Source organism: Ascaphus truei, chromosome 1 (genome assembly GCF_040206685.1).
Source record: "Ascaphus truei isolate aAscTru1 chromosome 1, aAscTru1.hap1, whole genome shotgun sequence".
In the NCBI taxonomy this organism is placed as follows: Eukaryota; Metazoa; Chordata; class Amphibia; order Anura; family Ascaphidae; genus Ascaphus; species Ascaphus truei.
In genome coordinates this window covers 54116742-54143663 of record NC_134483.1, presented here as the reverse complement: position 1 = coordinate 54143663, position 26922 = coordinate 54116742, and the positions used below count along the sequence as shown (strand labels likewise).

The 26922-nt window shown below is 41.0% G+C and overlaps 1 protein-coding gene across 2 annotated transcripts in view; it reads right to left on the bottom strand.

Annotated features, from left to right (window-relative positions):
• Positions 1-26922, bottom strand: part of WDR70 (WD repeat domain 70) — a 344061-nt gene that overhangs the window by 3748 nt on the left and 313391 nt on the right. For both annotated transcript variants that reach the window (XM_075588451.1, XM_075588456.1), the window contains 4 exons: positions 21911-22011; positions 19238-19317; positions 16371-16487; positions 8155-8317 (listed from right to left, as the gene is read on the bottom strand). In XM_075588451.1, the coding sequence (XP_075444566.1) occupies positions 8155-8317; positions 16371-16487; positions 19238-19317; positions 21911-22011 (461 nt within the window). The remainder of the gene's footprint in view (positions 1-8154; positions 8318-16370; positions 16488-19237; positions 19318-21910; positions 22012-26922) is intronic.

Sequence of the window (26922 nt, the reverse complement as noted above, 5' to 3'; positions counted from 1 at the left end):
GGGTTGCATGTAGTCACTGCTCCGGCATGACTGCATGGCCATTTTCAGCCCTCTCTGAACAACCAGACGGAGTGTGGGCAAATGTAAAGGTTGGTGATTTTCCCCATAGACTTCAATGCGGCGTTACTCCATTGAAGGGCTATGGCGGGGGAGCCCTATAGACTTCAATGGCGGAGTTTCCCCATTGAAAGACTATAGCGGCGGAACCCATTGACTTCAACGGCAGAGTTGCTCCATTGGAAGCCTATGGCGGCGGAGCACGTTGATTTCAATGGGAAAAAGAGTGAAAAGCAGAGATTCATTTCTGAGCGGAGAATCCTGTATTAAAGTAATAAGAGTTTTAAACTGTTTTTGTGTATCTCCGGTTCTGTGGGTCTCAGAGAGCTGAAACTTGGCCACCATGGAGAGTCATCTCCGGCATGAGGGACTGGCAAGTGTCAGCCCACTGGGCCCAGCAGAACGGATTATTTTAATATATGAAGGTATTAAAGTATGAATGGTATTTTGGGTCTGGTATAAAAACTCAGAGCCCATATGTGGGAGACAAATGGTCGATCATAAACTCCTGATCAAAGACTCCCCCACCCTGCATGTGTATGCGAACACAAAGGAATGCAGGACATGGGTGATTGATATTGTGTTGTAATTCACACCTTGGACAAAAGGTATCCTGGCAAAGCCAGACTTGAAGACGCCAGTCTTGTGGGAGGGGGGCTGAGTAAATAAGCCCGCTGTTTAGAATATTACCCACCCAGTGAGCAGGTATTACGGTGCCCCTCAGGTGAGGTGGCAAGGAGAGATTGGGTGCAAGTAATTGTTCTCCAATGGCCTGCACTCAATAATAAAGTATAGGATTGGAATTACATATAAACCTGTGTCCATCCTATACTCCGTGTCTTCGTGTCTTTTCGTAATGTCTACATCTGAACCTGTACTGTGGAAGAAATTGCCAATCCTGTATCCTGATTGCTTTCTTGTCCAACCCCTTAAGTAAGTGTCTATATTTTGCCTGTTATGTGTATATCTGTGTGTTCACCTTCTTTAAGGAATAAACTGTATTTATTATATCTAAGCCGTGTTCAGTTAAACCCAGTTATTTTGGTGTATATTATAGCCTCTCAAGTTCCCGTGACAAATATGTAATCAGAATTAAGAAGGAAAGGGGGGGGGAGAAGGCGATTTTTTTTTTTTATATGAGCAGCCCCTTTAAAGAAAATTAAAGCATAAAAACATACAAATTGAAAAAGTTCTCGTTAGTGGAGGAAGAGAATGGTTTATCCTCTAAGTTGTGCTGCAGACAAAATCCAATATTCATTTTCATCCAGCACTCCCGGCCAAAAAGTGCATCAGACCAAGCGTTTTCACAGCTAGAATCTCAGAGGTCACATTCCTTTGACTTATTCTTGCTCATCTGATCTGATTCATTGACCGAGCATAAAATTGGCCTGGGCTAATACTGTACCATGAATAGGACAAGAAATTATACGTATTCATGAGGCAATTATAGGAGTATAAACTGTGGGTTTTGTTGTCGCTCCGCCAACAATTTCTTACAAAGAAAGGAAAACCGCAAAATCCGTCACAGTTATGACTTCATAATTTGACATTGTGGCCCCGGTGGTATGAATAAGGATCATACAAACTCCGCCTGCCACTAGTCAGACAGTAAAAAATGGGGATTACAGTAACAGAACTGAAATAGCCACCACTATCATTCGAGGAGAGCATGTTTAAAACATTGTAGAACCATGAAAACTAAATCAAAGATTATATGTTTGGCTGATCCTAGAGAACAGTCTTGGGCTACCAGTTTCCCAAACTCAAACTGCTGCTGGAGAGGAGATCTGAACGAATACCAAATACAGTCACGTGAAAATGATTTGTGTGTGTTTGGGATCTACTACATAGTTCCCAAATAGTCTCAGCTTTGTAGTTCTTTATTATAAAACAGCAGTCCTACCAGAAGTCCTCCTCCAAAAAATACACATGTTACGGGCTTTATATTGTATACAGCAGGGCCCCGGGTATACGGCAGGTTCCGTTCCAGGGGCCCGCCGTAAAGTGAAAATCGCCGGAAAGCGGATCCGGCGATTTTCATTTCTCTGCATGCACAGAACTGCGTTTTTTGCACCGTTCTGCGCATGCGCGGCCTATGGTCTGCACGCGCAAACTACGTTATGCGTGCGCAGACAGCGGCCTGCGCATGCGCGCTGGGCGCACCCGCCCGTTCTGCGCATGCGCGACTGCAATTTAAAGATGGTGGCCCCCTTCTCGGCGCCGCCGGATAAGCGGAACGCCGGTTAACGAAGCGCCGAGAAGCGGGGCCTTCCTGTATACAAGTTGCTGTATGTTACCAGCAGAAATAGACCTGGTGGCCAAGTTTAATTCAAGTGTATGAGCTGTAAGGCCGCGCGTATAGTGCCCACGACGGGCGACGCGACAGGTGACGTCACCCGTTGTCACTAGCGAAAGTTATATTTCGCTTTGCGGTGGCGTCGCGGGCTTACTGGCATTTGATTGGTTCAGGGGCTGTCACATGAGGCGACAGCCCTTGAAAAATCAAATATTGCCAGCTTCCAAAATCACCGTTGCGCTTACTATAAGCGCACGCGGCGGCGGCAATGCATTTGTTTTTGGGCGACGTCGTGTCTCCGTTGCGGGCACTATACGCACGGCCTAAGGTGTCCTTCAGCGCCGGATTGTGTCTTCTGGCAAAAGACTGCTTAGTAAATGTGGCCCTATATCTCAATGTAATTACCAATGTGTCCATACTTACATAAGGTTGCCTGAAATCTCCTGCTCATGGCTTGTGGGTTATTTTATTCATTCAGATATAAAATATGAGCGGGTTTTTGTGAAGGCTCAATGGTTGCCTACTGGTCAACACTACTCATAACCACAATTGCATAATTGCTAGGTGGTGTTTGAAGCACCATATTGTACGTTCATGGGTCAGTGGGCAGTATGCTTTGAGTGGGGCATGTTAAATAGCTTTCAAAACAGAAACCCTATTTGAAAACGTAATGCAAAATATTCAAGTAACAAAAACCCAAACCTTTTCATACGATCTATATTGACTCTAGAGATATTAGCTTTTTCATTTGGATCAGCACAAATGTTTTGCTGCCAAATTATTACATTCGTATAGTTGTAGAATAACTTGAAAAGAGAAACAAGAACAAAAAATAAATACTGCTGAACATTTTGCTATCCTGTGATTCTCATAAAAAAATGGTTCTGAGAAGACTTACACTTTAATGAAAAGATTAGTGTCAAAGGCAACAAAAAAAATACACATTTCAATTAGAAACATAAAGCACTTCCCAGTTTCAGAGTCATTCTGCCCTTAAAAAAAACAAAACCTCACGATCCCATAAGTCACAATACAAAGGTAATTTGGTACGCTGCTGTCCCATTAACTTCATACTTTGCATATTAGGTTTCGTTCATGACACCTGCAATGTTACAGTCATGAAAGTTTTAAAAGGTAGCTATTCCAGAAGGATCATCGTGCCACACGTGGGCTGATTGCGTTACAACTTCTTGTTAAAAGATGTAGCCGGAGGGGAAAAGGAGCTGGCCTTGAAGTGGGCAGGATGCAGGTCCCGAACACTATTAGCTTACACAGGAGAATATATATGTGTGCGTGTATGTGGGTGTTGGTGTGTGTATGTATGTATGTATGAATGTGTATATATACATATATATATGTAGGGGTGTATGTGTAGGGTGCGTGTGTGTGTGTATGTGTGTATGTGTGGGGTGCGTGTGTGTATGTGTAGGGTGTCTGTATGTGTAGGGTGTGTGTATGTGTAGGGTGTGTGTATGTGTAGGGTGTGTGTGTGTATGTGCAGGGTGTGTGTGTGTATGTGCAGGGTGTGTGTGTGTGTGTAGGGTGTGTGTGTGTGTGTGCGCGTGTAGGGTGTGTGCGTGTAGGATGTGTGCGTGTAGGGTGTGTGCGTGTAGGGTGTGTGCGTGTAGGGTGTGTGCGTGTGTAGGGTGTGCGCGCGTGTAGGGTGTGCGCGCGTGTAGGGTGTGTGCGCGTGTAGGGGGTGTGTGTGTGTGTGTGTGTGTGTGTGTGTGTGCGTGTGTGATTGAACAATACCTAGCAGTTCGTGAGCTGGACAGCTTTAGTTAAGCATGTTAAATGTTGCTAAATAATCTCACCCTATTATCTGTACAAAAACACCAAAGTTAACCATTTTATTGTTGTGGGGTTGCAATGCGTTAACATCTGTTTCCTATTGGTTGTGCAATACAAATTACAGTATATAGTAAATAGTTTTTTGGCGACTCATGATTGAAAACATTTCATAAAGTTAGTGACTATTGCATTGAATATTTCTGTGACCCAAAACAGTCTGGTCAAAGAATGTTTTACATTAAACCAATCACAATGCATCATGCAGCAAAGACTTACTGAAGTTAATCCTTACCTTAAAAAGGTTTGCTTTCATATCAGATGTCAGATCAATGTAAGATTACAGTATATAAGGGCAACAGAAGTGGCAATTACATACAATATCATGTATCCTTTATCAGGGGCGATGAGAAGAGGGAGGGTGAAGCCGGTACCAATTACCGGGCCCGGCGGTCCGGAAGGGGACCCGGGGCCCGACTATATTGCATATGTTATTGTCTCTCTCAGTAGTATCATTATTTGTCACTCCTTGCTGCCGCCCTCCTCCTCCTCCTGAACCGCAGCGATGTCACCAATGTGACGTCACACGGCGTCTTACTGCCATGGCAAAGGGTCGTTGCAGCGTCAAATGAAGTCACGGCGGCGCGTTACCATGGCAATGCAACGCAATGGTTCAGGAGAAGAATGAGGACGGCAGTAAGGAGGCGGCTGCCACAGCTAAGTGCAGGAGAGAAAAGAGCTGCTAAGGGGGCTGAAAAAATGGTTTCACCGGGGCCCCAACCCGCCCTCGGCGGCCCTGTCCCTCATCACCGTCACTATCCAAAACACTGTGATTTTTTTACTTATACAATTGGAATAGTACGAGCACTTAACATTTTCATTTAGGAACAGAGAAGATACTTCAAATAACAGTGTCAGCTCATTGGCACTTTGAGTAAGTCCCTCCAGCTCATACTGACAAAGCCGTGCTATACCACAAGGCACCTTGTGATCCCTGTGAGGCACCTTCTGGCACCAGGACGCGTTTTGAGCACTAGCACTGCTTAGTAGATATGGCCCTATATCTCCCTGTGCCTGATGCATCACACATTAGATTGTAATCCTTACAGGGCCAGGACTTGTACCTGAAAAATTATTAAGCTGAAAACACCGCACTGCACCATTGTATAAGAGAATAAAATGTTATTGTTATTAAGCAGGGTTTACAGCCTTATAACATAATTTACAACAGACTAAGGGGCCCATTTATTAAAAAGAATAATAATAATAATAATAATAATACAAATAAAACATTAAAAAATAAATAAAAAAAACACCCGGCTGCAAAAGTGATGCATAAAAACAAAAAAAGATGGGAAAACCCCCGTTTTGCTGTGAATAAATCTGATGCTGGGGAGTTCGCTATAAACTTGGCGTCCGTTATCACAGCCTGGGGCGCATCAGACCCATAAAGGTGGCTGGAGGTGGTGACATGAAGCCCTCAGTCTACTGGTTGCCCATCACTGCTATAACTAGCCAAGTGTTTGAAAGATGCAACTGCTCTTAGTGATCGCCAATCTCTTTTAACCCCCCAATAAATATGATAATTATAAGTCTGATCACTGTTTTTGCTATTGTTACATTCCATGGGGTTTCCCTTCTTTCCACTACAAAAACACATCTCTTACAAGTCACCCAATGTGTTACTCTTTCTATTCATAAATGAGCACACGGGGAGAAGCGGATGTCACTGATCCACACATAAAAGCTTCCATGAGGGGGGATATAGAAGGACAACGAGGGACATCTCACGTTTCTGTATACATTGATGCAGAGACTCCGATGGAAATGTATCTTCATGGTAATTTAACAGCAAAAACGGTTCTGTTTTTCCTTGATACTGTACATAGATTTCTGGAAGTATACTCTTAGCCAAAGGAAAATAGTAAACATATTATACAAACTAGGAAAAAACAAAACAAAAAGTGGATTTAGTACATTTTAGGAACCAGTGTTTTAACAGCATACCTAATAGTACCTCTTTTACAGGTTCGTCAAACTGTGAGAATTTCTTTGGAGACTTCATGGCTGAGCATGGTATATTGCTTAGCCACCTTGGGCATTAGCCAATCTCAGCTCGTTTGGCTTTTTTTCCGGCAATGATTGGTTTATAAAAAAAATACACAAAGGCATGCACACTGTATTGAGACTGGAAATCAATAGACACTGGAGAAGTGTTTCACTTTCAGTACGCGGTCATGAAAAGAGGACAGAAAATCAAGGTATAACCTCTTCCTTCCTGGTCAGGTGGACCCAAGCACTAATCTAGCGTACATTCTCCATACGCTATCCAGTAAAGGCTTCGAAAATCACCAGAGATAAAACAACTCTCTTTGCGCTGAGTACTTGATCAAACAGCAATAAACAAATTGCGGAAAAAGGCAATAATAGAACAAAATTCGATATATTTTCGTTACCTTTTAAACCAGTGTATTCAGAGGGAAAGAGACAAAATAAAAATAAAGACATTTAGATGTACCATGCACCCCAAAGAAAACGACACTGTGCAAGTTCATAACCCCTGGTGTCTTGATCTCCCTGCTTGCTCATTTGTTTTACAAATATAGTTGTATATTTCTTTTTTTAGTATGACTTTGTACCTCAAACCAACTGCAATTTTGGGATTACTGAGAACCTGTTTCCACAATTTATAAAATATTCTGTGGTATTTGTTGTTTAGTTTCGAGTTATTCTTTTTATGCTCGGTTAGAAAATCCATAATACATATCTTAATTTGTGAAACGTGGGCTATTTGTAACATAAAGTGTTACATGGCTGTGCGCGTTATTATTGTAGTTACTATATTTGCTGTAAATATTGTGGTTGTGCACTATTAACCCCTTACCTGCCAGAGGGACCAGCAATATATTGCTTATTGTCTGGGAGCAAAGTGGTTAAGGCAGAGTTTTTACTGGTAGATACAATTCCAGTCAACCCATTTTTTTAAACTTTTTTATACTAATTTTCTTTATTTCCCCTCTCAATCCATGTCACACATAGGATTGTGATATATTTTAGTAGTGGGCTATTTTAGAGAAATATTGATGCACAGTAAGAAATGTTTTTGGCCGTGGCTCTTACAAATGGCAGGCCACTGCCCTTCTCTAAATGCTGCCTTTGTAACTCAGTCTGCGTCACTGCAACTTCCAAACATTTGCTGCATAATGCTCTCCTTTGCCAGATACGAGCCCCTAACAAAACCAGTATTGTATATTGTGTGGCAGTTTTATTCTTGTGCGTTTGGCTGTTAAATGTACAAGTGTAAAGTTGCAAAGCTATTGAACATACTGCAACCCCTTCCCTGTTGACTGCAACACAGGTCACCTCAGGCACTATCAAGGCAGAAACAGGACTGCCTTGAGAGGTGTAGTGTAAAACTTTATTTGCTGTGTCAACCTGTCTTCGGGGTAGTCTTGAAGAAGGTGGGTTGAGACAATGAAACGTTGATGTATAAAGCTATGATTTTATTTATTACACCGATGTGACATTCTCTTCTGAACTTTCCGGGATACGAGCACATGCAGTTTCTGCAAGGACTGAGAACACAGCTAAATATTTTGTTTGTTAGGTGTGCATCACCACCCAGTACACAGGGCCGGCTTGGACTTTTGCGGGGCTCAGTGCAGGGGCCTCTTGCCTTGTCCAGCACGGCATCTCCTCAGCGTTCTAACATCATGGCGCCATGTGGCGTCACGTTAGCACGACATCACATGGTGTCCAGGTTTTCATGGCAATGCGATGCCATGTGACGGCGTGACACCATGTGATGTCACACACCATATGATGTCACATTGTCATGGCAATGTGGTGCAATGTGACATCGCGGTGCCATATCTGCCGGAAAAGAAAGAGACAGTTTCCCACTGTAATAAAATGATCATTTGGAAGCCTTCGGGTTGTGACTTAAATTGCTGCATCTGCTCAATAGAAACATTTGATCTGGCTGAACAAATCATTCCTTACAAAAACCTTACTTGGAATACGCTGGCGCAACCCAGTAAGGGTTCTGTTCTGCATCCTTTGCATGACGTAGAATAGCTTCGCGAGGGTTACTGTCATCAGTCTTATCCAGAGCAATGTTTTTCACGATGAATGAAGACAAGGTGCCTCCATGAGTACCCACACGCCCACCCCGACCTGTGAAAGAAAGATACGACTTAGACCACAAATAAGCCAATAAAGGGTTAAGAAATCATTAAGTATCTCCCTTAAGAGAACTGTGCTGTAGCATAAATCAATGACAAGTATTAACTCCCAAACCAACTTTCAGAAATGAATAAAAAATATATCTTAAGTATCTAAAAAAAAACACAACGGGATTTAGTCATTAGAATATCAGTAGTCACAGAGTGAATGAGTGCCTGAAAGGTTAAAGCACTAACCCAATAAAGTGTGCATCACTTAACCGATATTTTGAACATGGGGTGCCCCAAATACACAAACACGCCATCCCTTCTTTATGGAAATACATGGATTTGGAAAGAAGTCTACATATATATCTTGAATTTCCGTAATGATCATTTGGGTTCAAACATTTTCTCGCCACTGTATGTTTGTATGGAAATTCCATAGTTTTTTTTTTTAATCAAAACCAGTCTTTTCTTAAATATCCAATAGGGTTTATATTAACCAATTTCATGTCTTTTGAAACAAAATTATGCAAGACTTAGACAAACAATTAGTAATTAAGAGTCAGGGTATGTGAAAAAGTAAGTGAAACCCTGGGTTTTATCAGCTAAATTAAAGGGGATAATCAGCTGTTTAAATAATGAGGTAGATCTTCAGGTGTGAGTTTGGGAGGCCCCCCCTATATAAAGATCAGAAACGTGGCGAGTTTGGTCTTCACCAAACAGGTGTGTATATATAGTCTTGTGCACGTCACGTGGTTTGCCACCTGCGATAAACGTCAACAGAAGCAATGTCAAGTTCCCATAAGGGTCAGAACACAGGGCAGAGCCTCTCACGAGTCCCATAGAAGATAATGCAAAGGCAACATGAAAGACTTGTCACATTTTGCCCAATGTGTACTATTACAAAGGTCTAAGCATTTGGTAAGAGTGCATAATAGAAAGGTGCTCTTTGCACAATGTTATTCAATGCAAAACTTTCACATTTCAACTTGCACGTGGTAGTGAACCCATACCTAATTTTACTTTTAACACATCCATGAGGCAAAAATGTGAAATATATGTAATAAATGCACCCAAGTTTTTAAAGTCACGCATTCTATAGGTATAAATAGTGTATATACTAATAAAAATATGTTACAGGATTATTATGGGTTTCCCACAAAATTAAGAAAATGAATACTATGGGTTTCCAGTTTATAAACTTGCACCAATTGTGTTTACCATAAAATACCAAGTCATATCGTAGAACAAATAGCATTATAGGAGTTCTGGAATAATCTGTGATTTATTGATAAACCCAAGAGAATAAGGACTATGGATTGGAGACTCTTTACCCTGTATTTCCATACTTCTGTCACATAAAAAAAAAAAAAACATTATGCCTCTTTTAGAGGTTTTATTAAAAATAAGAAATATTGGGGGCGCGCGCGTAACGTCAATGCGGGTGCACGCAGGCTAAGGAAGATCCGTCCACCCCCGCCGACAATTCGCACTAAAATCCCTCGATCGCTGCTGTCCTTAGCCCCGCGGGACGTCCGACGGGCCGCGCAAGCTAACACAGATGTCCTTCAGGAAGGTGCTGGGGACCCCGGATATCTCCCGCTTTGGCAGCGGGCAGCAAGCAGCACCAGACAGGAGGAAAAATAAAGATGGCGCCACTGAGCGCATGGGAGCGTGCACCCACGGAACACAACAAAGGAGAGAGGCAAGGTATGGACTCTGAGGGGGATATCCCCAACAGAAAGGCTACCCTAAGAAACCAGGCAGAGAGTCAAAGCAGGTGAGGGGGCAGTGAGGGGAGCTGCTTCTGACAGTGAACGGTCTACGACTGAGGGAGACACAGTAATTACTAAACAGGACCTCCAGAACATGCCTAGAGAAATGCAAGCACGTTTTCAGTCAGCTGTGGATAGAGCTGTAAGGGAATTTAAAACAGAAGAGCTTGAAAATAAGATGGACATTTCCCTACAAAACCAGGTAAATACCGACGACGAGGTCCTGCGTCTCAATGATGAGATAAGAGCTAAGAGGGACAGAATGGACGACATGGAGAACAGGGAGCGAAGGCAGAATTTACGAATTTGGCATGTCCCTGAGTCGGTGTCCGCGGAAGCCCTCCAGCCACATCTTAAAAATAAGAAATATTGTTGTACAGCAGATTACAGTACTTCAGAGGAGACCCTGCCAGAGGATTCCAGAATGGTTGCGATATGATTTTTGAATGAATGATAAACACACGGGTGCAGGATTCTTTATGTACATAATAAACATTATATATAAGTTTCAATATTTCCTTTCCCCTGGAGCTCTGCCAGAAAGAGTCCACAGTGATACGAGTCAGAGTCCATGGGTCTAGAACTTCCTTCTGACTCACAGCAGCTATGTGACTATTCATAGACTAGTAATTACAGACATCTCTATTAAGACATTCTTCTGAACACTTGTTTCCTCTGTGACACATTGGCACTTGGCATCAAAGGGTCTAACAGATATAGAATTACGTATCTGTTTTGGTAGTGCAAGCACGTTCTGCCAAATCGTGCGTGGCGGCTACAGTTGAATTGCATAATTCAATTCTCCGTAACCACAAATGTCATGAAATCTTTTAATGGCCCTAACCCCTTGAACAGGCCATCAATCCTCTTCCCTTCCAATGCACATTAATTAGTACTATTTTAAACAAGTGTGGTTATGTTTTTCTCGCTCTCTTTCAGTAAGAAACAGTCCGTGCAGCCTGCAGGAAAGCTTCCTAAACTATGGCTGCAACTATTCACAGACGATTAACTATTCTGAAGAGTTACAACCCACTTCGTTCCTATAAGTGGGCATTTCTGGAAAAAAAGGCATCTTAACGAAAATATATATTTACCTGTTCCTTACGCAGTGTTTATCCAGACCTGCACCAATTTCATACCAAGAATATGTTGATATATAAACCTCATGGTATTGTATTTTGTACTAATTAGCTGTAATTTTTTCTCACAGCTAAATAACTAAAATATGTTGTATATATGGGATATGATCCCAGTGTTCAGGGCTCAGCTGTTTGTGGTATCTAATTAATGAAATCCTTAGTCGCAATTCATTGAGTCACTTGTGCATATATTAAGCTGTATGAGGCTCACTGTGGTATACAATATAGGCAATCAGGTGTACAGGTAATATTGGAGGAGTGACACAGAACTCTATATATGCCATAAAAGCACTGTATAAATCCCCAATAAACCAAAGTACATACCTTATAATGAATCCTGTACCGGAGCCTCAGTAGAACAGCTGTTCAGAATTCAAATGAATGCGTGCATCACGCCAGTGATTGGAATAGGTGGTGGGTGGTCCCGTGGGATCCGACGGCGGAGCACTGCAAGCATAAGCAAGGGGGCTGCAAACCGGTTCCAATTAAAAGCATTTATTGCGTGGTCATGAGGAGTACAGAGAACACTCTGACGCGTTTCAGGACTGTTGTCCCTTTATCAAAGACTCTTTAATAAAGGGACAACAGTCCTGAAACGCGTCAGAGTGTTCTCTGTACTCCTCATGACCACGCAATAAATGCTTTTAATTGGAACCGGTTTGCAGCCCCCTTGCTTACGCTTGCAGTGCTCCGCTGTCGGATCCCACGGGACCACCCACCACCTAAATAACTAAAATGCTTGGGAAAAAAAAGGCAGATAAGGATGAGTAGCGTTGCAACGTCCACATGTTGCCATGAAAAACCGCGCCTGTAACCCTTTCACTGCCAATTCTCATATTACACCAGGGGCTAAGCACCTAATCATGATATAGGTGTCCTCCTTATTACAGTACATCTATGGTAGACGACTGTAGCCCTTTTAAAAGTGGTCCGAGCCTACAAATTGACGAGCAGATATTGCTAGAGCTACAAAGGAAAGCGTCACTGCAGAAACCACAAGAGAGACATGATAGAAGGAGTGTGTATAAGCATTACTCCTGCATGATATCGTGTATTTTAAAGCCCAGTGGAAGGTGTGATAGCTGTTGCAGACTAAAGTGAATGGTAAATAAATGTCCTTTTCTGTGCCTCATATGGAATGTACACTCTGCTTTACAAACACACCTGAAAGAGGACCCTGTAATTCAGCCAATGACATTGCTAGATCGACATGATAATCTCTTTAGCAGCTAAAATAACACCGCGATTGGTTTGCAGAGTTCAAGACCAGCCTGGTGATCACGGGCACACGAGTCAGGACATGTGCTGCCCTTCAAATAGAAAAAGGAGATCTATTGGTACAAGCAAATTCCACGAGTACAGGGAACATGTAAACAGCAGAGCATAAAGATGTAGAAGAAGCTGTGCACCTGCATTTGTAAGTCAAAGACAGGGTTTTACATTTTATTTGCAATCCCACTGGGCTACAAGATATTCATTCTGTAAATGCCTGACACTGACACAGAGAACAGCGTATTAAAAAGAAAAAGGCATCTAAAATGTTGTTTCACTTCGATTCTACAGGGAGAAATAAGCCGCAGTGACTTGTAAAACATTGGGGAAATGCTTAAAAGCAAAGTTAATATAAACAGATCACAATGCTGCTGCAGATTCAAGGTCATATAGAAGGAAAGATCCATCGCTGCCAGAGTGTCTCGGGTTAAGTCAAGGGGGAAAAAACGAAAAATATACATATGGATATTCTCAGATTGAAAAAACAAAAGAGAACTAGAAACCCAATTTGGCACCCAATTCCCAAAAGCTGAATGTACTGTGAAAGGAATTAAAATTAATTTTATTTGTTCATCAAATTAAAAGAATGGGGGTTAAAATACACTAAAGGACACACACATAGCAATCCTATGCCGAGTACCTGGTGTACTCTGGATTGATTAATGAATGAAACAATTTGAGTGAGATTAAATCAAAGTTTCGAATAAAGGTACTGATATACAGTTGACCTAAGAATGAAGGTGTTGCTTATACAGTAAGAGGTATACAAACACTGAGTGTAAATGTACTGTAACAGCCCTTATGCAATAGTTGAACCACTAGGGTAGATGAACTCTGTCACATTATAAGAAACATACAGATAATATCTAACTACAGGTACTAATAAACAACCAATAGTCAATGTATATATAATTGTGTGTGAGTTGCTGCATGTATGTATACAAGCCAGTGGTACCTGTATGTGCAAGATAATAGGGACTGCCTGTCAATAGTATATAACTCACAGAGCACTGGTTGCAAAAACACTAGAGATACGGTTTGGCTTGTGAATGCCTAAGCCCATATTCATGAATGGGTTAACCGCTAGTGTTCTGCGATCCTATGCTACCAGAAGGTGTATCCCCTGATTGAGTACTGATCACTTGAGGAGCTTATAAGCCCTCTAAAGCTCACGGCGTGGCTAGGGGTTTGCCTGAGTCCATATAGGTAAATGGACAGAGCCGCGTGATAATAGGATTAACAATGCACTCAGTGATGTATCCACTTACTGTTAAGACGAATGAACACCTGGTTGCCCTACTCGAGTGAGTGTTTGCACTCGCAGAGAATAGCAGCTCCCTGATGAAGAAACCGTGTGGTTTCGAAACGCATTGGAAAGGTTTTTAGGTACTACTTTCATTGGACTGTACATCCCACTACGACGGACCCGGTTTCCTCTATTGGAGAGGAGATCGTAGCGCGAGTTGCGGTGTCACTGTCCAGTGACGTCAGAGGTCCGGAAGTCAAGGATCGGAGGGCTGCGAGTGTGTATCCAACTACCGCAGGAGATCAACCCCTACAGCGGTTCTCTCCCCTCTCACCACGAGTTCGCTGGACTTCCTATCTAAAGGAGTGGGACTATCAAGGATTTGTCTATCTTGGCTCGTGACAGAGATCCAGAGACGGGAAGCTGTACTTACCTAGATGACATCCTATCTGGAGATCTGTTTGGCGCATGGGTAACATTAACCCCTGACATGCTGATTTTTCTCTACCCTGATGTACGCATAATACTTACCTGTACAGTTTGATTTGAATAATATTTCTTTTAATGCACTATGAGCGTTGTGCGCTGTGTTTTTGTGAAATTTGTCCCATCCATTAATACTTGCTGGCCAAGGTAAACCTAGTTCACAATTTCTTCTAGTTCTATTTGATTAATTTTGATTATTGCAGAGTTCACACGTTTGTTGAATATTACTTTGGTCTTGCTGATATGCGTATGGAAGTCCACCTTCTCACTTGCATCAGTAAGTTCTCTGACTTCTTGCTGGATGTCTTCTTGCCTAGCGGCAAAAATATTATCATCTGCAAATTGTAGGCGACTCAAATATTCACTTTTGATTTTGATTCCTTTTCTTCCCAATTTATTACCTTGAACAATTCAAGTGTTGCTGTGAAAAGCTTTGGCATTGTGTCGAACACTTTCCAGGTTTTGCGGTTGCCAGTCTCTTCTCCACGTAACTTTCCCTTAAATATTTAATTCACTTAAAGTGGGAAATGTACTTGCCAACATGCAAATGAGGCTGGCATGGCAAGTAAGGCCTGAAATCCCCCTCACCCTCCCCCCAAAAAAAATGTTTTTGTCTATAATTACCTACAATAAAATATATAATCTAATATTCATTTTCGCTATGCCCAGTAGGTACAATACAGTATTACACTTTTAAATGTCTAACTTAACATTTATAGGGTGTACTGTTGAATTATAACCACACACATTTTCCCATCAGAAATGCTGCATTAAAACTTACAACCATTAACATTTGAATCCTCTCTTATTTAATCAAGAGACAGACCAGGGAAGAAGAATGTGCGCTCTCCTGCTGCTTATAGCTTCTCTATCCATCGCCAGGTGATCTGCGGACTGGCAGGATGCAAAACACACCTAACATTTGCAGTCTGAGAGTTTTCAATAAAGATGAATGAAAGGAAGCAGGACATCACCTCATTAGGAAAAGTAAAGATTAAAAGATATGGTGCCTAATATGGATCTAGCATGGCACATGTCAGTATTTTGACCAATTAAAACAACGAAAATAAGCCATTCAATGAAGAATTAATGTGTATTGGGCACTGTGTTGATGTTAATTATCAGGGGCAAAAAACCCCAATCCTGAATCTGAGTCCCACTGCCAGCTCCTAGTGACCTTGTGGCTATGACCCCGTGTGCCTCGGGGCAGCATATGAAAAGAAAAGCTCATTGTGATTGGGGAAAATGGATAAAACTGCTGCTTCACAAATCCTTGAAACCGGACGCACGGAAAAGGCCACAAGCAAAACCAGCGACAGTCAAGAAGTGGGTCTGCACCGGGCTCCACAAGTCGCTCCCTTTGTCTTGCATGCAGAGAACCTGTAATCATTGGGGGTCTCGCTCTTTAAATAAGAGGGGTAACAATTGTGTGGTTTTATGTCATATGTCATATGTTGGAAACAACTCTAAATTCTGATCTGAATAAAAGGCTCCCATTGGCAGTTTGCTGCCCTTAGGGCTAAAAAAGAGTAGTACAGTGGTAATGTTGTCGCGGGTTTGAAGTGGGAGAACCTTTTTTTTTTTTCGGATCCCAGCATCAGCTCTTCTACTGGCACTCGGGAAGTCAAATAAATAATACACAACAAGGACTAAATGCAATGAAACTGACTTTATCTCCCTGTGCCTCAGACACACAAACAAAATGAGCTTGTAAGGGGCAGCGACTAATTGTGCCTGCAAAACATTATGTATAGTGCTGAATACATTGTCAGGGAGCAGGAGAGAAGCAACCAGGCACTCGGCCTTACAAAAAGTTAATTGATTAGCAAATCCAGTTCCAACGTTTCGACTGCATACGCAGTCTGTATCAAGGTGAGGGCACCCTCCATGTGCACCGGCAAATTGCCCTTATTACCGCCTTCAACTGTGTGCCTGTAACCCTCTCTGCGTTCTCTGAAGGCATTGTCAGGGCCATAAAAGAAATGAATATTTTTAGTAGTAATAATTCCTAGGTTGCTTATGCAAAGAACCATCACTGCAACTGCACACCGAGGCCTCCTACTCACTGTGCTGTGAAGTCACTTCTTTATATCACGGACGCCCTATTCATTTAAACGTGCTGCACAAAGTGACATATCGTACCTGGTCCTGCTACCGGTGGTTCCGGCTTATGGGATTTTAACGGGTCCAGTCTATCCTTTTCCAGCTGCTTTCTTGTGCTTCTCTGTCGTGGTTCTCTGAACATTGGTAGAGCATGTGCTATTAGAGAAAAAAAAAACAACAACACATTTGTTACAACTGGAAACCATCGCTTGACTTGTATATTGACTGTCTAAATCTAAGCTTTACCAGGAAAAAGAATTCCCAGATTCTTCATCAGGAGCTCAGTGCACCGTAAATGAAGCATAACTTACATCTACCTACTGTTACAAAAGCATTCCTCCCAATCCTTTGGATTTCTTTCAGTGCAATACACAATCTTTATTATGTCGGCTGTGGAAACATAGTTACACAGCAGGGATTCCCCAAATCTAACCCTGGTAGAGAAGCCAAAAGCAGCACAGAATCACTTAGTCATTAAACCAAAATGGAATAGTATAGCTCTGCCAATACTAAGACCACAAGTTTTCAACTTTATCCTCAAGGAAACGTAGACATACCACATTTCGGATATATCCCAATGCAAACACAAGTGAATATGCTTTATTTATATATACATTCTGTTATATTATAGCTATTCTGCTACTATGCCCAAAACATGGTCTGGTTGGGGTTTTCTGAGGATAAACGTGATGCAGCACTAAACTATGATCTTCGAAAAGCTATTGAAGACCTAGGCAGTTTCAGCACTTATCCAATAAGCTCTGAAGTGCCACAATGACGTGAATCAGAGTTTTCGCCTGATTGTGGTGCCTCTTCAGGGCGTATTGAATAAGCCCCTAAGTGTTTCTCATGGTGAGCCTCTGATTGTATATCTATATTAAACAACTATTTATCCGAGTCTATTTCCATTTTTTTTTTTTTTTTTTTTACGAAGGGCCAGACATTTCAGTTACTTATAATGTTGACATTGGGTCTCAAGTTCAGTATTTTAAGCTGAGTACATTTCAGTTTAATGGTTTTATATGCTGACAGCTGCCACAAATACAAATTTCTTATGCTTTAAAAAAAAAGAAAAAAAGATGTCAGTCATTCAAGTCCTTCTGGTTTCCATTTACGTTAATGTCCTTGTTGACATAACAGAACATGGTAACCACATGGTACCATTTACAATGAACAGGTATGTGTGTGTATATATATTTTTTACAAAAGTATTGGCAACATTATTTATTAAAGCAAATGGGTATAAAAATCTCCATTTACGTTCTAAAATAAAGGGTGCTCAAAGGCTTCTACTTGATCAGATTGTCTCTTTGGACCTTGCTTGCCTAACGAGTGAAATCAATTCTTTGGTTTTCTTTTTTCCCTAATTATTTTCTATTTTATTGATTGATGGTGTTCAACATCCTCCAATTCAATATTATATTTTATATTGTACCCTGATCAAGATGAACCGAAGTATTGGCAAACAGATGTCAAGAATTATTTCTACGAGTGATACCTTTATCGTTCATTAATGGCCCAAAACATTTCCATGACTGCTAACAAGTAATATTGGATATCATAAATTAATGTCTGTACTAATTTAGTGGATGCACCCAGAGTGCAAAAGTTGGTTTTAGTATTCTTGCTGCCCCAAGAGAAAAAGGGAAAAATTTGCTTTGATGGGTAGTGATCCAGCGGCTATTCAGATGACCACAAAAAAGTAGAGTGTGCAAGATCACGTGAAGGTTAATGAGCAGACCTACTTTTGTAGTGTCCAACAAATGTTTCAGTGGTAGCCAAGTTGCTACAGAACTGTGTTGTATTGTTCTACAAACATTCCTTTTTCTGAATGCCACTAATAATAATAATAATAGCTTTTTCTTGTATAGCGCTGCTAGTTTTACGTAGCACTTTACAGAGACATTTTGCAGTCACAGTCTCTGCCCCGTAGAGCTTACAATCTATGTTTTTGGTGCCTGAGGCTAAGGGAGGCTTGCCCAAGTCACAAGGAGCTGACACCGGGAATTAAACCTGCTTCAAACTCAGTGCCAGAGTCAGTGTCTTTACTCACTGAGCCACTCCTTCAGCACTTCCCCTAAGAATATAGTCTTATCCTTACTCTCTAAACACAGCGCAAAAATATATTTGTCCTTTTAGTCTCCATTCTTAAAAATAATGCACAACAAGGACTTGCTGCATTTAAACTGGATTAAAAAAATTCAGCATTGGATTAAAATTGTGTGGAAAAAATCACTGGCCATAAGAAATATCCCCATAGCAGGGTGTTGGAATAGAATAGAAAGTAAAGTGTTGGACAATTAAGGTTTCATTCATTTACAGAGAATTAACTGTGTCTGGGAACTAAAAGAAAACAAAAAGTTGGTGGAGCCTGCAGGACAGCTAGTATTGGTGTAACGTCTTCTGTAAAGGTTACATTTCTGTAATCTTGGTTACTGTAATATAGGACTCGCGGGAAACATGTTCGGCTCAATAAGATTCTCATTATGTAGTGTTAACCAATGACTAAGAATGGTTCTTAACACTGAGTGGGGAGGAGTTTCCAAACATTTCTGACATCTCCTTATTTAAAACTGGATTATTTATTGTCGATTAGATAGAAATTCAGTTTTATTTTCTTAGTGTTCTGGCACCGTTCTCTTTATCAATAACATCCCTGTCTAGAATGAGCTGTAGCTTCCAAACGACCATGGATTTTTCCTGTTTGCCTATAGCAACACAGAATACATTTGAACCAGAATTAAGATCACAGTGAGTCAATACTTAAGCAAAGGTGATACGGATGAAAGGAGGAATTGTTCGATTTGGCAGTGCTGGTGATGCATGAAAAAGACAAATATTCAACCAAAAAGCATTCCAAGAGATGCATTTCATATGAGATATCGACTTGCCGGGTATTTACTTACGAGTAATAATGTAATCCTGGGTAAGGGTCTCTGCATGTCTCTCCTTTCGTTGCGTTTTAACCACACAAAGCTTCGCTCCCCTGAGAAATTTAAAAAAAAAAGAGCAAACTGTTTTATATTCTTTTGGAGAAGACAGGAAATATTTGCTTGAAACCCTGGGTAATTACTCCTAAAAAAAACAAACAAAAAAAAAACTTTAAAAAGGATCTCTGCAGACTCCTTAAGAAATATATACATACATACACATATATATTTATATATATGTACCTTTCTGTCTGGCCTGATTGTATAACCAGAGTCCACATCAAATACTGTATGTTCTTTGTGGCAGAGCTGCCTGGAAAACGCAACTTACTAGTTAGAAGTGCAGTAATTTGTGATGACTCTAGCGGTATGACGTATCTGTGCTCTGCCACCAAACAATCTTTCCTACTCTGGGAAAATGATACCTCAGCATTGCATCTTTATTCTGTCCATGAAACGGAAGGACTGCACTGCTGGACTAAAATTGTGTGGAAAAATTCACTGGCCGTAAGAAATAACCACAGAGCAGGGTTTTGGAATAGACATATCTGTGCTCTCTTTCATTATACAATTATTTCAGGACGAATGGAAACTTTGCTAAAGGTGATACATTTTGTTTTTATCCTGGTTTATTGTGCAGTAAAGCTCACAGACATGATATTTTTCCATATCTTGCTTCTTAAATTGTACGTATATATATATATATATATATTTTTTTTTTAAGTTTTTGTGTAAATAACATTTGAAAATAGGTTTATTCTAGAGCAGTGGTTTCCAACCTTTTTTTTGGTTAAGGAACCCTATGTGAAATTTTGAGGAAGCCCAACAGGCTCTAACAGCGAGTCTGAGATCAGATGCATTGTAAATTCTTCTGCATTTGGTACAATTTTCAAATGACCCGAAAATTACAGGGAACCCTTTAGGGATACTAGGAACAGTGGTTGAAAAGCACTGTTCTAGAGTATTTGCAGGGGAAAAACCCCCAGTCATTAACTTATTGTAAATATCCTTTTGTTTTCAATATATAAAACTGCCATTTTGCACTTGAACAAAAACAGGAGTATAGCTTTGTTATTTAACAAAACAGGAGTATAGCTTTGTTATTTCCTCTCCAGTTTTTACTACAAAAAAAAACTTTATCTGATCAGCCAAAAGCTGCCCGTGGATACAAACTGTTCAAATATTCTGGCAGACAATGGTTTTTTTTAGGAACAGATAGATCTGCTCACTTACAAATTGATTTAATGATATACTCTTTGCTTAAAGTCATATTCCCACTTACAGGTCAACTTAAGGTAAATTCCAGATGTAATGTGGATGTCTGTCCTGTATGCGACTTGAATGCCTTTACGTGCAAGCCCCAACTCCTAGGAGGTCAAGAATAAAATAAATACTGCTACAGTATGTGCCACTCCTGATCTGCACTTAGTGCTAGTCCCACCAGCCACTTGGAAGTACTCAAAGGCCCATTAACCTTCAAAAACAAGTGCAATTAGACTGGAAGTGTTATCAGACAATTGGATGCTCAGTCCATACGCGTTCATTTGAAGTTAACTACACAAAGGCAACTATATTTCTACAAAGCAGCTTGAATCCCACATTGAACATAAGCCAGCTCTGTCTGTACAGTTGGTAAATAATGGCTTGGACACTGTTTGCTTAGGGTTCTCACACCCTTTAACTTACAAAAACATCAACGTGTAGGTTGAAGTGCAAGAAGCCCCAGAACTAACCTGACCTACCGTTAGGGTTGCCAGGTGTTGTCTCCAAAAATACTGGACACAATGGTAAAAGGTGCGACATGCTCGAGACAAACAAACACACCTCTCACCGCTTTATGCGCTTTTTCCTCTCCTTGGCCCCACCCCCAGGCTCCGGACACCACCTCCCCATTGGCTGTATTACCCAGCAGCAGCCAATCAGGATAGAGGAAACTGCCCAGCCCCATAGCAGCAGCCTTGTTCTCTTCCTGCTCAGGGGAAATCCTGAGCCCCTCCCTCCCCCCCCCAAGTTGTTCAGTTCACTATATCCAGAGAGGTAATACCGTAAAATCCAGTATTACCTCAATTATTGTTTACAGGACAGTGTCTAAAATATAGGACAGTCCAGCTCAATACTGGACACCTGGCAACCCTACCTACTGTACACTATAATCCCTACATTCACAGAGATTTTTAACTCCTCCCTCTAATCTGGTACCTTTCCCTCCTCCTTCAAACATGCAACGGTCATAGCATTACTCAAAAACAGCAAGCTTGACCCTACCTGTCTTTCTAACTATCGTCCGGTCTCCCTCTTGCCTTTTGCCTCTAAACTCCTTGAACATCTTGTATTCTCTCGCTTGCTCCATTTTCTCAACACCTATTCTCTCCTAGACCCTCTACAATCTGGCTTCCGCACTGCTCACTCCACAGAAATAGCCCTCACTAAAATATGTAATGACCTCCACGCTGCCAAAGACAGAGATCATTACACTCTGCTCATATTACTCGACCTCTCTGCAGCATTTTATACTGTGGACCACCCTCTTCTCCTTCACATTCTCCATACTCTTGGTATGTAGCGAGGGATGAGAGCAAAGATGTAAGGGGGGGCACAATTCAAATAGAAAATGTAAGTATTTGGACACACAATAAAATAAAAGCATACCTCTGGCTTTTGATGGGATCATAATACACTTTGGCCAATCCATTGGCAGTGCCTACCATGATCTGGTTTAGCTTGGGATGCCACAGGCATCGAACAACACTCTGAAATGAAACAGAATGGTGCATTATATTTAAATGTACATTAAAACGTGTTCATATTTAATATATATATTTAATATATATATATATTTAATATATATATATATATATATATTTATATATACACACACACACACACACACACACACACACACACACACACACACACACACACACACACACACACACACACACACACACACACACACACACACACACATATATACATACACACAGGGAAAGAAAAGAAAAGAAAACATGATTTACAGTATGTTAAACCCCCCCACCCCCAAAAAAAAAGTAGCACTGAAATCGGCTTTTATTCTGTACCTATTTGATATCCTTAGTGTGTTCTAAGTGTGCTGTCCATCACTCTCCTTTCATTCTTTGTGTACACCCAAAAATTATGTTTAAAGTAGCAATTCTATAAAAAAAATTATTGTAGGCAAAATATATTAAAACTAATCATGAATCTGCTGGGCTTCTTTCCAAAATGGACCCAATCCATTTATTTCTTCCAGTTGTAACCCCCCTTTGTTTGGGATTACTATGGCCTTCGAGGGTTAAATGTGTGGGCCCACACAGAGCAACGCCCCTCTCCCCATCACATGGTGCTTGGTGACTAGACAGAATCATAGTCTCGCCCACTTTTGCCCAGTGATAGTGATGTCATCATAGGATATATATGGTGAGGGAGAAGTGAAAGCAGGTCCATGGAGGAGTCACAGAAAAAGGACCTCACTGTGAATAGTGCATACATGTTCAGGATATAGAGGAGTTTAGGATATAGGGTGAGTATCCCTTTTATTTTTTTTATAGTTGGGTACAGTGCCTTACACAGATAGCGCCCACAGGAATGGATCCACACTACTCTCGTGAGTCATATAGAAGAAGCCTATGAATCGAAGGGGTTCCCCAACCTGCAGCCTCGAGGCATAGCTGGATGAGCACAATCGTAAGGTCCATAGCGAACTATCATCCAGAAGGCCATGAGCTGACATTCAATACCCGAGAAGGGGATACTGACCACAGACAGAGTGTAGTACAAGGCCCGACAGGGGATCACAGGAGATAGAGTACTATCAATGCTATACTGCAGAGGGATGGTTAAGTAACTCAAAAGATATCAAGCCTTAGTACCTCCCTACCAGGCAGAGATTGAGAGCAGCGACGGAAAAGAATACGCACAACACAAACAGTGAACACTTATGAGGCTATACAAAATGTAACATATATGTTGTGAAGGAAACTGTATCAATGGTGATTAATAACGCTGCTGTTTGTATGATTAAAGTTCCAGGCGCCCATCATTGCAATACCAACGACCAGCCGGCAGTAATCCAGCCCCCTGACAAGGTAATAGGGACAGAGTAAGCCAATTTATTAAGACACTTCATGTAAACTCCTTAGGATGCCGGGCAAAAAAGGTTACCCAGTATTGTTTCTTGAGCTACCATGACATAATAAAATGGGGAGCCCAACAAAGGGATCACCATTTAGATAAATCCCAAAATGTGTAAATTAACTTATGTCGTTCAAAGTACAAATAGCTGTATTGTTCTTGGTGACCTTCCAACTTTGCTACCACCCAACACTTAAAGAAGAAACCTACGATGGTTCAAAAGAACTCTATAATTTCAGCTATGAAGAACACTTATGTTGTTCCCCTAAAAGGTTTCATAACATACTATTAATCTGAAATAGTTTATGAAATCATCCTGGCGAACGGAACTATACAAAAAGATAAGAAACGTTTTACAAAGCATTAAAACTGTTTATATTACCAAAAATAAGTATTCTACGATTGAATAGAAAATATTGCTGGTTGAACTTTTCTAACAGCACGTACAAAAATAAAGGCTCATGTTTCTAGGTTTGCTACGTTTATAATGCAATTCAAATGGAGTGATAGCATTTTTAAGAGCACAGTTGCGATGTGGCTAGTTCACAATATGTCAAAATAGTATAACACTATCTTCATACAACTCACTTTATCTGATTTTACAAGTTTACAGAAATGAAACCATAGTAAAAACAAGAATTTAGGGCAAAAGTCAAAGCATTGATTGTGCGGTCATTTAATGACCATGGGCAGGGTGAGCAACACCAGTCCTCAAGGGACTTTGAACAGGACAGGTTTTCAGGATATCCCTGCTTCAGCATAGGTGGCTCAATCAGTGGCTCAGTCTTCAAAATGTGCCAATGCAGTGATATCCTTAAAACTGGACCTGTTGGTGGCCCTGGATGACTGGAGTTGCCCATCCTGACCTACGGCCTTATTCTTTATGGGCTGAAAAGGCTCCCCAGGCTGTTTTCAATGGGGATTTTCATCTGAATTAATCTGCTTCGGAATACAGTATGTCAATTTACCCCCCTAATGGCGTTCATATGGTGCAAATTGAGTTTGCGATCAATTTGACATCTTTCTATATTTCAGTGAGATTTTTATTTTGGGGTTATACAGATGGAAAAATATGTTGATGGAATTGCTTAGAATGGTAACTGGTGCAACTTAGGAAGTGCTACAGCATTCTTTTCTCGGTTAGGTATAAGAACCCAACTCCTTTCTAACAAATACACACCCTATTGTGTAATCCATGATATTTATTACTGCGATTTTCATCATTCACCTCCCAGATCTAAACTGGTACTTGAACAGCAAATCCCAGCCAACAACCGAGATATTCATCTGATCTCAACCACCGATACTCTGAGAGAGAAGAAAGCCAACAGATAGACCTCGAACTCCCAAACTGAGTGATTAGTGTCAAAATTTAAACTTATACTTTAATGGTCATACATGTTAAGATAAAAAGGTGATTAAAATAGACATATAATGGACGCACGCTATTGATCCTATGTCGGGTGTAGTGTAACACCCTGGATCAATAGTTATAAAAGTTAATTGAGCTTAATTGGATCAATTAACACTATAGTTAGAGGATATGTAATGCAATAATCCCTTAGTAACCAGTGTGAAAGGGCAAGGAAGAGAGTATGTTATGTTCAAAGGTATTGTAAACCAACGCTGGTGTCAGTAAACCTAATACACACTTTAATAAGTAGATTGTTAGTGGGATATGGCCCACGTGTGTGATTGCCTGCTGTGTGCTTAGAAGGCATGAAGCGTGTCAGTGCCAGATGCTAAATAAGTCCAAAACTAATTAGTGGATGATACAACCAGAAGCTAGGTACAGACACTGTAATACCTATATAGAACTATTAACAACTCTAAAGGCTATACAACTGAGATGACAGTGTAAAATATACAGTATGTCATAACTTATGGTAACAATAATGCTATACTGTGGCATATCCTAAATATAGGTAAGTATCCTGATATGTAAATGAAGCCACTAGTGAGCAAAATAATGTTACCAAACTAACCCAGAGCCCATATACATGAATGGGCTAGAATTAAAGGAAAACTGGGTAAAGTATGAGATAATGCTACAGCCCCTATATACATACATTGGCTGCACTAATGGTAGCTAGTGTAACAATAATCCTGTTCTGTGACAAAGTAATGCTAATTCCTACTAGAATAGTATAATTACCAGACTGACCCAGAGTCCATATTCATGAATGGGCTAGAACTTAAGACTCAAAACTGGGTATATTCTCAGGAGTTGCTGCTGCCCGTATATATACACAAGGGCTACACATGTAAGTAAGTTGTAACAATGTTGCTCATCTACACACTGAAGTAGAGAATGCTATATGGCCGTTATCGTATCGGATAGTCTCCCTCGAGTGCGAACCGGGACCGGCAGCTAATCGCAGTTCGAGTGAAACGCTGCGGTCAGACAATCTGCCCTGTGCGTGCCCGTGAATGATCTTGCCGACGCGCGCTTTACACGTAACAAAATGCTTTCGTCAAGTGGATGACGCGAAATGCGTAGTCGACGCGAGGAGCTTGAAGACACACTCCCTACCTCATCAGCTGTTCTGTGAATTCTCCTGCATTCACTCGAGACGAGCGCCGCGGACCGGAAGTGACGCGATGGGAGAGAGTTCCAAGCAGGGGAGGGGTTAGAGCCCAACAAGCTGCACTCACTTTTATTACATGCCTATATTTTATGTTTAAATTGTAAGTGCTATTCCACCAGTTTATTAGATAAAGATTTTCTCTTATATATATTGGTGTGCACTATTATCTGATTTCTCTCCACATTCCACGAAATATGACCCCTGCTTACCCTGAGAGATACCCCCACTTTGAAGGAAGATCCATCTACTGAGAAATAATACACCTTTGCCACTGTTTTGGAGAGGCTTTTATTGATTTGGAAGAATGTGAGTGTAACATCTAAAGACAAGTAGATAAGAAGACATAGAAAGTCTCCCACAGATCCCTTTTAACACTGCACAACCAGGCTATTGTGGAATATTTATAGGGGTATAGTGCTCCCTGATATATAACCACAGAAACTGTATGGGGTACAGAAAGTAATCGCACCCAGCTCTGTGGGTAGACGGTTACCAATAAAAGCCTGATATAGGCAAAACAATAAAGTTTTATTAATTATATAAACACAGCGACGCATACTCAGTAACCATAAAAACATTTAAAACACAAGGTGTTGGGTGATACCAGAAGGGGAAATACTGTATACTCCAATGATTAATATATCAAATGAACCCTCCCGATAGTGACCGAAGTCGGAACGGGGCTTAAGGTAGGAAGTAGGTGCCGTTCTTAGGGGGGACAGGTGTGTTATAAATAGCACAATTCTGTATCAAGGATATTGCACATCAATATATATGCCAATAATTAAGCTTATATGGGTCCCCCTCGATAGCCTCCTCCCTTAATAGGTGAAAGGGTGTAACAGTGGTAGATAATGTTAAACCGCAATAGTCACAGCGCACCACAATGGTGTATCTGCAGTCTAAATTCAATTATAAGCGTGG